Source organism: Arvicanthis niloticus, chromosome 9, assembly GCF_011762505.2.
Source record: "Arvicanthis niloticus isolate mArvNil1 chromosome 9, mArvNil1.pat.X, whole genome shotgun sequence".
NCBI lineage: Eukaryota > Metazoa > Chordata > Mammalia > Rodentia > Muridae > Arvicanthis > Arvicanthis niloticus.
Window position 1 is genome coordinate 53,111,342 of NC_047666.1, and position 13,168 is coordinate 53,124,509.

General features: G+C 45.9%; 1 protein-coding gene across 5 annotated transcripts in view; it reads right to left on the bottom strand.

The window, feature by feature from the left end:
* Window positions 1–11,787, bottom strand: part of Tamm41 (TAM41 mitochondrial translocator assembly and maintenance homolog) — a 30,344-nt gene extending 18,557 nt beyond the window's left edge. Inside the window, exons 1-4 of one of the 5 annotated variants that reach the window (XM_076940295.1) lie at window positions 11,551–11,688; window positions 10,331–10,430; window positions 8,799–8,981; window positions 5,303–5,395 (exon numbers count right to left, since the gene is read on the bottom strand). In XM_076940295.1, the coding sequence (XP_076796410.1) occupies window positions 5,303–5,395; window positions 8,799–8,975 (270 nt within the window). In that variant the 5' untranslated portion in view covers window positions 8,976–8,981; window positions 10,331–10,430; window positions 11,551–11,688. Of the gene's footprint in view, window positions 1–5,302; window positions 5,396–5,803; window positions 6,048–7,963; window positions 8,059–8,798; window positions 8,982–10,330; window positions 10,431–11,550 lie in introns of those variants that run through there. The other 4 variants (XM_034511271.3, XR_013112564.1, XM_034511268.2 and 1 more) reach the window with 4 other exon arrangements.
* Between the last annotated feature and the right edge of the window lie 1,381 nt (window positions 11,788–13,168).

Here is a 13,168-nt window from a genome sequence, read left to right on the forward strand (position 1 = left end):
ACACTGTGGTTAACAGGATCTTTCAAGTCCCCAGCTCTGCTGTTTCCTAACTCCATGACAACAGGCAGAATACTTAGCAATAAAATGGCCTTAACAGGAACCCCACACATCTGCTGGCTGACTTGAGCCTTTGGGTTTCTTGAGCAGAGCAGGATCTTCTCTGGTTTTACCTCTTTAGGTTTCTTTTTCTGCCCCCCCCCCCCCCCCCCCCCCATTAATGGCAGTTTATCTTCATGTTCTACTTAGGCAGGCCTGGGAGAGCCCTGAAAATAAGCCAGACAATGTACCTTAAAGACAGGGTCTCACCATGTAACCTTGGCTGGCCTGGAACTTGCTATGTAGACCAGGCTGACTTCAAACTCAAGAGATCCTCCTTCTTCTGCCTCCTGAGGACTAGATTAAAGGCAGGTGCCACCATGTTCGACTCTGATATTGAGAATATGCTCTATAGCAAGCCTTGAACTTACGGTGATTCACCCCACTGTCCCTTAAGTGCTGAGGCTACAGGAGTGTGCTACCTCCTATAAATAGTGGGACTATTTATATCATACAAGCCCCATACACCGCAGGTGAGGCAAAGCCATTTGGTTAAACACACATCTTCTGCCCTCACGATTGAAGACATAATAATACATAATTAAGCCTTTCAACACTTGATGAGTTTAGTATCATTGCATTCATGGAGTAAAAGTAAACAGTGTGGGACAGCCAAGGGCTGACAGATGAAGGGATTCAGTCAGGGATGTATTTCTCATCTTGACAGACATTAAAACTATGCCCCCACCCCTTTTTTCAGTGCTAAGGATGGATCAGACCCAGGCTCTTCCACATCCAGGCACCTTATTCCCTAGCTACACCCCCAATGTCCCTATTTTAAGGTTCTAAAATAACTCTTTTTGTCATACTAGCTTTTTTCTAGATCCTGGAAGACAACCTGGGAGAACAGCGCAGGCCTGGTGAGCTGCAATTTGTCTCATGACGCCTCTCAACATTCATATTCCCATTCCTACCCTCATCTACCGATCCTTCTGAAGAGTGTCACAACCTCCTTTGTGTACATTTCTGTGGCTTTTACAGAAGCTATTTTGGGATGTGAATAACTCAAACATGCAAAGAAGTGAATAACCTTGGGCGTCTTTTCCTGGTTAACAAAATACCACTTGTTCTCCAAGAAGGCCGCTCTGCCTGTGCTGTCGGAGAGCAGTCTGCTTGCTATTTGAGGTTAAGCGAGTGAAAATAAAAGCATCCTTACTCAAGGGGAAAATGTGCGGATCTGGTTCTCCAGCGAAAGGTGAACTAGGACCTCGGCTCCGTAGCAGTGCTATTTGTTGTTCAGAGTGAAAAGCAGCGAGCGCTTGGGGCCCTGCCAGAGAGGCCTGGGAAAAGGAGAAAGTCCTCACATTGTGAATAGCTGTTTGTACCTACTGGGAAAGCTCCGACCTGGACTACACACACGGCATTAGCAATCCCAACTGCAGGGAGGAAGGGCAACGATTGAAGGGTCTTTCAAAGGGGAGATTTGTGAGTAAGGGAGGCCAGGGAAGAAGAGAGCTACATGAGGGGCTCCAGTGTAGCAGGGACAGCAGAGACTATTTGAAGTGCAGAGTGAACTTTCAGTCTCAGAGGACCCAGCCCTGCACAGTCCTGTGACACTCAGCTCCCACCTGAACATTCCCATCTCAACACCGGGGCAGGGACTGCTCTAAGCTGTCACTGCTTGAGGCCACGCGCCTGGAGACTTGTCTGCCTGCTGACTGTGTTCTCTTAGGACAACTGAGGTGGGAGTCTTTATTTTTATTCCTTCAGCATGCAGAGAGGAAACTTGGCTGCCTTTTGAGTCATTAAATGAATTGCTTAATCTTTGCATTTCAAAGGTGAGATGCCCAAAAGCTGGATCACAGTACTGCAGAGCCAGAACTAGTAACCAAGTCTCCCAATTCCTAATTCATTGGGATTTTTCTATCCTCAGAATATAAATCAATAAAGTTACAACATGGCAAAAAAAAAAAAAAAATCACCTAAGGGTGAACATACTAAAAGCCACTCAACTTTATGCTATACCCAGATGAATCATATGGCATGTGAATTTTTTCTCAATAAAACTGTCATTTTAGTTACTTTATATTTTCTGGGACAGTGCTCACTGTTTAACCTAGCTGACTTAAATGCTAGGTACACCAGGCTAGCCTGGAATTCAGAGATCCATCTGTCTCTTCTGCATCCTGAGAACTGGGATTAAAAGCTTGTACTATCATGCCTAGCTCCATTAAACACGTCAAATTCCATGATAATGGAAAAATATCTGTTGTAGGGTTTGGGATATAGCTCAGTGTTAGCCTTCTGGGTTTCATGTCCTGCACTATGTATGGGTATGTACACGTACACACACACACACACACACACAGAGAGAGAGAGAGAGAGATAACTTAAAGCTGTCCAGGAAATAAAAATAGGTATCTTTGTATATTTTCAACCAAGAGGCAAGCTGACAGGAAAGTATAGTATAACATTTTTGTTTAAAATTTCTTTTCTTTTCTTTTTTTTGATCCAGGGTCTCACTGTGTAGTCCTGGCTGTGCTGGAACTCAAAGAGCCACCTGCTGCCACCTCCTGAGAACTAAGTTAAAGGCATGCACCTCCATACCAAGTAAAAGTATAATAGAAGTTTAATTTACAGTCAATTCTTTCTAGAAATGTCCATCTTTCCAAATTCTTCACATTCCTTTTGAACACTTGCTAGTGGGTGAGAAATCTCCTTTCAATTTGTAAGCCCCAGGCAGGCTGGAAGCTTTAGACAACATGATCTAATACGATGTCTTTTAAAACATAAAGACAAAGAGGTCACATATTTCAGAATTCCTTTTTAAGACACTTGGTCATTTTTCTTGTAGAAGATGCCACCTTTGTTCAAGTGTCACAAGTGTTTGCTGCCACCTACAGGTAAAAAGTCTGACTGTGGATGCTAATGGGACGAGGTGGGCAGACTGTTCCCACGGGAGTGGAGTCAAGGAAACGAGATGGGGAAGGTGCTCAAGTATCATTGCCAATGAGTTACTTCAAGATACTTATTCATTTTTAATGTGTATGAGTAAATTTTACATCCATTATGAACACACACCATATGTGCAAAATGCCCAAAGAGACCAGAAGATGTCAGACCCTTGGGAAGTACAGTTACGGACAGTTGTGGCCCCGAAGCTCAGGACACATGCTGAGCACAAAGGAAGCTCTAGGTTTAATCCCCAGTATAACAAACAACTCAGAGGCCATTGTGTTTACTCTGGGATTCCATAGCATTTTTGGTTTCTAAAAGGTAATTTTAAAAAACAAAACCAAAATCTTACTTTTAAAGCGCTGGAGAGACAGCTCAGCAGTTGAGGGCACTGGCTGCTCTTTCAGTACCCACATGGTATCTCCCAGCTGTCTGTAACTCCAGCTCCAGGGGAGCAGACACCATCTTCTGGCCTCTACGGGCACTGCACACGTGTGGTGCATAGATATGCATGTAGGCAAAACACTCATTTACATAAAATAAAAAATAACTCTTGAAAAAGTTTTAAAGTATTCCTGGCAAAAGTATAGTAAAGACACATTTGTACACATACATTTTGGTTCATTTTCCTCTTATGTAAAAGTAACAGCCAGCCAAGAACAGCGAGGGAAAGAGCGCTTCTGAGTTTCTCTAAATCAAACACTTGGGAATGCTTAGCCACAGATGGACTACCCCGAGGGGAGGGAGACCTAGCCAGCGAGCCATGCGGGGCATGCAGTTACATGAAGACTAGGTGTGTCGGGTTCTAAAAGGTGAGTCCTTTTGGGCACACGACCCTGCTTCTCATTTCCAGGCAGGGCAGGATTACTACCTCTGCTGTACAGGGGGGTTAATTGAGATTTAGAGATAAAACCCAACTGTGTAAGTTCATATGAAGGTAGCAGTGACTGAGTAAGGGGCGGAAGACTGAGCCGAGGCGTCTCACTTTACACACCACAGAGTTTGCAAAAACAGACAGACAGACTTTAAGAAAAAAGCCTCCAAAATCAAATCCCAGCAATCACCCAGTGGCAGGGCACCTGCTGCTCGGTCTGGGGACCGTGCACACACTGTGGTGCACACCTGTGGTTCAGCTACTCTGGGGAACATGATAGGACTGTGTCTCAAGGAAAAACAAAGCAGGAATGAATCAGGAAGAAAACTTGGAACAGAAAATGGGTATTTTTGGTTTCTAAAATACTTTCACTTGTAGCAATTTCCTCAACGTCGGGTTTTGCTAGTTATAGGACCTTAAAATGATATGATCAGGAAGCATAAAATTAAAATTATTTCTTGAGGATATCTGTGAAAGTTTCAGTGCGCCTGCTGCTCTCGGACATTCAAAACTGTTTCTCCTGGAATAGGGATGACTCTCAGCCATACAGTGTCAACCAGTTTGCAGCAGGCCCTGGGTTCCCGTCCCAGCACATACAATCTAGTCAAGTAGAGACTGGAGAACACAGGGAAGGCACTGCTATCTCTTTACCTAAGCACAAACATGTGTGATATGCACACGCGTGTGTAAGCAAATGTGCTCCACAGACACGGTTCTGGCCACGTTAATGTGTATGAGTGTTTTAGCTGCATATGTAATGCACACCATTTGCATTCCTGGTACTTGAGGTCAGAGGATGGCTTCGGATGCCTGGGAATGTAGTTACAGATGTCTGTGAGGGACCATATGGGTGTTGGGAACAGAACGCGAGTCCTCCAGAAGAGCAGCCAGTGCTCTTAGCCAGGGAGTCATCTCTCCAGACAGCTGTTCCGTTATCTGTGACTGGTTAATCCACAGCCTCTTCTGAGTTACTCAGTCTCCAGCACCCTTCTCCTTCCTGGAGTTGGGCAGGAGAGCCCTCTCATCACATGGCTGGTTCCTCTGCTAATCAGCCCTAACCTGACGCTAAGCAGAGGCTCATCTAGAGTCACCAGCTTGGCAGTGTGGCTCAGTGGTGACAGCTGTGGTACCTTTGTTCCATCCAGGAATTCCAAGGATTTAGGAGTCTCTGCCAGGAGCCTGGACAAAGCCCACTATGTGTCTTACATGCATAAAGATGTATGTATATATGCTATGTATGTCATCTCCTCTTAGGTACAACATCACAGGGTAATTTCTTTATACTGTGGGATGATGAACTTCATGGAGGGTAAGAGGATTCTACCTATATTTTTATTTCCTGGAATTCCATATTTATGAGCTCATAAAGATAAATGAGGTCAAGTTCAGAGACAAGTGATTATGCTAACTGTGGCAACCTGAAGGGCACAGACTCACCGGCTTTTGGAGGCGTCCGGCGATATATAGGTTATTCCAGTTCAGGAGGTCCTCAATCAGAGTGCCAGTGCTGATAACCCCGTATTTGATAAGCTGCAAGAGAAGACATGAGCATGACGAAAAGCAAACTTCAGGCTGCTGCTTCCACAAGCACAAGGGAGGGAATGGCTAAGGGCTTGTCCAGGTAGAACGCTCATCTCCTAAGCAACTTAAAATACCTACCCTTCAAAACCCACATCTTACTGGGTGTTGGTGGTGCATGCCTTTAATCCCAGTACTCAGGAGGAAGAGGCAGAAGGATCTCTGAGTTCGAGGCCAGCCTGGCCTACAGAGTGGATTCCAGAGTGACAGCCAAGGCTATACATAGAAACTTGGAAAAATAAAAACAAAACAACAATCCCATTCCAAAAAGAAAACCAAAGAAAACAGAACAAACAAACAAACAAACAAAACCCACACATCTCTATCATAACTGCCCAGAGATTTAGTGCCAAGACTGACCTGGCTCCCAAGGTACAGGAAGTGAGGTGGCCAGTATTTTAATATGTATGATTGTTAAAGACAGTACGGCTCTTAGACACCATCTAGTATCAGTCCGCAATGCTAGATCCTTCCAGTTTCAGAAGTGATGATTTAGGTAATGTTCCTCATTTGAGAAATAAGAAACTGAGTGCCAGGGGCCAGTGAAAGGACTCAGTAGATAAAGCTGCTTGCAGCCAATCCTGATGACTTTTTGAGTGCGAGCCTGGAACCCACAAGATGGAAAAAGATAAGCAAATTCTACCAGTTGTCCTCTGACTGAAACACACACACACACACACACACAAATTCTACCAGTTGTCCTCTGACTGAAACACACACACACACACACACACACACACACACACACACACACACAAATGCACACACAGAGTAAATCTTAAACAGAAATTGAGGTCCAATGACAGTAAATGACAAGTCACAGTGACACTGCACCAGCAGAGTAGGAGCTAGGTCCTATAGCTGAACACAGTAATGCATGGCCCCCTAGTCCCTGCAGCTGGACACAGTAATGCATGGCCCCCTAGTCCCTGCAGCTGGACACAGTAATGCATGGCCCCTAGTCCCTGCAGCTGGACACAGTAATGCATGCCCCCTAGTCCCTGCAGCTGGACACAGTAATGCATGCCCCCTAGTCCCTGCAGCTGGACACAGTAATGCATGGTCCCTAGTCCCTGCAGCTGGACACAGTAATGCATGGTCCCTAGTCCCTGCAGCTGGACATAGTAATGCATGCCCCTTAGTCCCTGCAGCTGGACACAGTAATGCATGGTCCCTAGTCCCTGCAGCTGGACACAGTAATGCATGCCCCCCTAGTCCCTGCAGCTGGACACAGTAATGCATGCCCACAGGCCTGCTATCCCAGAACCTGGTGGACTACTGGAATGCTTAAACCCAGGAGTAGTGTGGGGTCAGCCTGGATGACAAAGTGTCTCAAATAACAGACAACCCTAAGGGCTTAACAACTACACCCCAAAATTGCATCCTGGACTTCTGAAATTCTTTGCATTACAAAATACTAGAAATTCTTCTTTCATTAAAAGTTTTCACTGGGGTTGGAGAGATGGCTCAGCAGTTAAGAGCACTTACTACTCTTCCAGAGGTCCTGAGTTCAATTCCTAGCAACCACATGGTGGCTCACAACCATCTGTAATGGGGTCTGATGCACTCTTCTGGTGTGTCTGAAGACAGCTACAGTGTACTATTATTCATAAAATAAGTAATTCTTAAAAAAAAAAAAAAAAAGTTTCACTGGACTTTTCCTGACAGTGGCTTTCAGTGCTGCTGACTCTTCCAAATGGTGACAATTACAAATTAACATCTAAAGATGAAAATCTCATCAGCTAAGCACATGGAATTATAGACAAGGCCATTTCCACAATAATTTGTATAAAACTCCAATGTGGATTTCCCAGCTTACTAATTGTGTTAACAAATATCTAACCAGTCTTCTCAGGCTATAAATATTTTAAAAGTAGCTAACGAGTTTCAATTAGAAAGTACAGCCACTGTAGCACACAATCACGCACAAACATTTGGTTACTTGCGCTTGTAATGTTGTTTGGAAATTACTTATCAAAGACAGGCTTGGCAGATTATTAATTATGAAGAAAGAACCAAACTATGTGTTTTGCACAACACAAAAGGAAGCATAAGACTGTGCTGATTCAGACAAGTGGCAGCTAAGAGACGCCCCAGGACACTGCAGGCCTGGAAGTTCAGGGAACTGTCACTTGCCACATGATCTTATGAAGTCACTTCCCCTCTCTGAACTGAGGCTTCCTTTACTGCATAGAGCAGGAGACAGGTGCACAAAGGACCGGCAGAGCTAATGCAGATCTGGGTGTGGTGTGCATGCTTTTAATCCCAGCACTCAGGAGGCGGAGACAGGAGGATCTCTGAGTTCGAGGCCAGCCTGGTCTACAGAATGAGTTCCAGGACAGGCAGGACTACACAGAGAAACCCTGTCTCAAAACAAAACAAAACAAAACAACAACAAAATAAAATAAAGAAGGAAAGTTAGGGCGTGACCTTAAGATAATAGACGTACCACTGCACAGGCTCATAATCACGTCTCTGCTCCTTACAGCCTGAACCTTTGACCAATTGTAGGGTCATTACCTGGGGCTTGTCAAATATGCAGAAACTCAGGTTCCATCCCAGACCAACTGAATCTGGACCTGCACTTTAACACGATCCCCAGGAGACTCACACACCTGTAAAGGTTAGACTGCCCTAAGCAATCGGCATTAGTGCTGGCACAGCCAAACCCACAGGTCACCCCTGACCCCATCTCCCACCTCCCAGCAGCCCTCTGAGAAACTAGGCTGCTTTCCCATGCTGCAGATCAAACCCAGGACCTAGGTAAGTATAATGTTGCTAAGCTATACCGCCAGTTCCTGACGTGTTATGTATAACAGGTACGGTTCCTGACATAAGACGATCTATTCTGAGGGGATCCAAACATCTTACCTGCCCTCTAACACAAAACTCTCAAATCCTACCTACCTACTGACACCAAGAGCTTCCCTTCCATCATGTGCTATCACATGCTCCCAGTCACCTGACATGTCTTCACTTCCTGGTAGTACCTGTTCCTCCTCTTAGATATCATCACTGTCTAGCCTGGTCCCCAGTGGTCCTACAGTTTCTCAGTACTCCTCAGACAGTAGTCCTCAAGATGTGCATCCCTACCCAGGACTCAGTAAAGCAGTGTGACCAACGGATTAAAACCTACTCGACCAAAGGTCAAAAGATAAAGTCAAATCACAGCCAGCCATGCTCTTAGATACCAGGTACAGTCAATGACAGATGAAGACTCCAGTCCTGTCTATGCCTGGGTTTAAGGAAGCTGGATGAGGTGAGGCTGTTTCCTGAGAATGTGGGTATAATATTTCACTGGGATTCTACAACCATCCAAGTTAGAACCACCCAGTTAAGGCCTGAAGGCCCTTACCTTGCCATCACACATGATCAGGGGGTTGAAGTAGACTCCGGCACCGTAATTATTCTGGACAGATGAGATGATCCTGGGCCCCAGGAGTTTGAGGAGGGAGTAGTGGCTCCAATTCTTCTTCAGGTTCATTGCGTGCCAGGCAATAGGGTCGTCTACTGTGAACACTAAGTCTAACATGGGATTCTGGGAAGTGAAGGAACAAAGGGTTCAGCACTACCACTTAACAAAAACACCCAAGAACTAACTCAAAGTTCCAAAGTGCTACAGTATTACACTTCACGGTCAGAAGACCTAGGGCTGTCTGTTATTAGAAACTTAAGCAGGTCCCACAGAGCAACACAAACTTGCCTTTCATCCATACAGATAATGACATCACACAGTCACTTACCATGTGTTATGTGTCAGTCCTTGTCTGATCGCTTGACATACAAATCTCCAAAATGATCCCACCAGGCAAGTATACTATTCCAGTTGTATAGGAAAGGAAATGAAGGGCTGGGGAAAGTGCTTTGCCCAAGGCTGCAGAGCCCAAGGAGACTCAAGGAGAGAGACGTGGCTCAGTGGTTAAGAGCACTGGCTGCTCTTGCAGAGGACCTAGGTTGGATTCCCAGCACCCACATGGTAGCTCACGAATGCCTTCTTCTGACTTCTGTGGGTGTTAGGCATGCATGTGGTCCACATACACTCACACTCACACAGGTAAATACTCATACCCATATGTAGTGAAAACATAGTTTAAAAAATATTAAGGAAAAAAAAAGTTGATAGGTTTCAGGGCAGAGAGCTCAAAAGCCCACCACTAAAGAGAGACAAAGTATGCCCTAGGTGACTTTACATAGGAACGCTTAACATACCAACTACACTCAGAACAAATTAGATCAGGAGAATAAGGAGGAAGGATTTTTCTCGGATGTGACATTTATGAGTTCTGAAGAATGTAAGAGGGGGATGTAGCATGGAGAAGTAACCTAGGAAGCACAGAAAAAGGTTGTCACGTCAGTGGAAACTGTTCCCTACAGGTTGGCCAGCCAGGCCTGCTCCATGACCCGGCTTGATGCTGGTGTAACAGACCAGATTCACGGAGTACTCAATGAGATCAGGGTGATTCTCCACAATAAAGGACATCCCAGAGGAGCTGAATGGAGGGAGGAGAGCTCACGGATGAAGAAATGAAATGGCATTATTAGCTCAGGCACCGACGTCATGGAGAATACAGCAGACTTGTTGGCATGAATGCAAAGAATGAAAAAGAAGAGAAAAGAAGGGTCCTTTCTAGGAGAGAATCCTAGGTCAGCTCAGAGAACCTCGCTGAAGACCCACAAGGTGGCTCTCAGGAGGTTAAAGAATGCTATGGTTTCCCAGGCAGATCTTAAACCATTGGTGATATTATTTGAGATTTGGAGGTAACATGGATAGGGCATGGTTACATGTGTGTACAGATGTATGAGTCTATGTTTGCAGGTCAGGGGGTGCTGGTTGTAGCTCTCATGTGCCACCCACTTTGTTTTTCTGAGACAGGATCTCTTACTGACCTGGAGCTTGCCAAGTGTGCTGGGAGCCAGGAAGCCCCAGGGATCCACCCGTTTCTGTCTCCATAAGGCTGGGATTACAAGTGGGTGCCACAATGCCTGGCTGATGGATGATTGTAAAAAATTTATAATTACGATAATGTATATGAAGTAACTGGGCAACTCACAATTTCTTATATACCCATGATCCATACTTTCCCATATGCAGCCAAGTTAGAGAAAATAGGTAGGGTACAGAAGAAATTCAAGCAACACCAGGAGGTGAATTTTAACTAGAAGAAAGATCTGACCAGGATTTAGACCCAGGATGCCCTATGGTAATCTGTACAGTGATCTCTGCAGACCATATTGAGACTTGTACTGCTGTTTCTCAGTCAACTCTGGAGTAGTAAGGCTTAATCCCAACTAGATTCCCGTTCAATGTGTTGAGTTGAATAAATGTGTTACCTGCCTGGGCCCTACACCCAGTCCATCAACTTCTCGAAGCCCATGGATCATTCCGTATTTTCTCTTTATCTTTAGATAGGATTTTCAAAGTTGGTTTCGAATTAGTCACCTGGGATGTTTTACACACTGCTAAAGTCCTAAGCCAATGAAATCAACCCCTGTAGACAAAATCAGTCTGCGTATTTCTAAAAAGCTCTGGAAAACTCCAATGGCAAAGGGTCAAAACACTTAAGTAGGGCCCGCTACTTTGTTTTTCCCTTCCCACCACAACTCTGCAATGCCACCACCTCTTCTTCATCGCTTCCGACTTAGATTGATGGAGACAGACTACTCATCCCTCACTTATCCTTTCAGCTCAGGCTGGTAATGGATCAGCATATAATGGCACTTGCTGCCAAACCAGATGAACTGAGTTCAACCTACCATGACCCACGTGGTGCAAGGAAACAACTCCTTCAAGTCCTCCTGTGACCTTCAAGTGTGCGCAGAGGTGTATGTGCGCTTGTTACAAAACCACTAAGTAAATGTAAACATATAGATTTGCCTGGCGTGGCAGCACAAGCCTTTAATTCCAGTACTGTGAGTTTGAGGCCAGCCATCAGCCAACCCTGACCAGGAAAATCCAAATTCAGCTCACACCAAGGGGCACTTTGTTAGGATGAACATTTTGCCAGCTGTCTCTTGGCATGTCCGGGGCTCCGTAGGGATGGAAGGCACACGGAGACCGGCGAGGGCGAACAGGTGCCAGGCAGGGGAAATGGGGGCCTCGGACTCACCTCCTGGTATGCACTGGGTCCTGCCTGGCGATACACCGCGGAACCGTAGGCGAAGGCCAAACTCAGGTCCTCCGGGAAGTGAGCCAGGATCCTACGCAGGCCCACGCCCGAGCTGTACAGCGCCTGCAGCGCCATGGGCGGGCAGGCCCGGCGGTAGGACAGGGAGTGCTTAGCCGACCCTGGGCTCGCAGTTCTCGGTCGTGCGGACCGCGCTTCCGCCCGGCCCGCCCCTCCACGCACGCGTGCTTCAGAGCGGCAGCTGGCGACCTGCGGGGACGCCGAGGCTCCGTGGCGCCCTCTAGCCGGCGGAGGAACACACTGCATGTCCATTCTGAGACTGTTAACCTGCTATAGAGCCTTGCAAATCTTTTGTAGCTAGCACTCAAACCACAAAATGGTTACTAAACCATTTAATTCCCTGGCTGTCCGGGAACTCTCTTTGTAAACCAGGCTGGCCTTGAAGCATAAGATTTTTTTTCCAGACAGGGTTTCACTGTGAAACAGCCCTGGAATTTGCTATGTAGACCAGGATGGCCTCAAACTCACAGTCATCCACCTGCTTGTTCCTCCCAAGGGCTAGGACGAAGGCATGAACTACCTCATTCACAGCATTGTGCAGCTATTACCTCTAGCACTAAGTTGTTGGAGAATTTGAAAATTTAGAAAAAAAAATGTAAAACATGCCCGCCCAGGGAATTGTGATTGCTAGAAACTGGGTGTGGTTTCTTCACATTAAAAGTCTCTCTTAAGTCTGATAATAAATAAAATGCACTGTAAAAGGAAACATATTGTATAAGGATTCCCTCACATCTGTGTTCAATTTTAGGATCAGAGAAGGCTCCTTGCCTCTTCAGGGATGGCCCATGCTTTTTCTGGAGAAAATGGGATCCTGAGGTAGAAGATATCACAGAGTTCTTTATACAGTGAGAGAAACTTGCTCAAGATGGCAGGAGCCTTCAGGAGATGGCTGAGCTCCTAGACTCTTTGAAGCTGTGCTTTATTCTCTAACTGCACTGCTTCTCAAAGATCAGCACCAACACCTGCAGTCCCAGCTAAGGCAGGAGACAGGTGAGTTCTAGGCAAGCCTTGGCAAGTTTGAGGTTGGACTGAGATACTCTGAAAGGTCCTGTTCTAAAACAAAAACAACAATAAACTGCTAGGGCTGGGTGGTGTGGCTCAGTGCTTAGGGCTGGGTGGTGTGGCTCAGTGCTTAGGGCTAGGTGGTGTGGCTCAGTGCTTAGGGCTAGGTGGTGTGGCTCAGTGCTAGGGAAATAGTGTAGCACACATAAAGCCCTGGGTTCCATCCCAACACAACAAATGACAACATACCATGGGCTGGAGCTGTGGCTCAATGATAAGTTCCCAGCACCCACAGGGTGGCCCACAACCATCTGTAACTCCAGCTCCAGAAGATCTGATACCCTCTTCTGAGCTCCAACGGCACCAGACATGCACATGACAGACATATATACATGCAGGTGATCGCACATACATATAAAATAAAATTTGTTTTTAAATCTTAAAACAACAACCAACTTCCTACTAAGGGGCCAGGGGGAGGGTCCCGCTAGAAAAGTGCTTAACCTGTGCAAGCCTGAAGACCTCAGCTCGGATCATC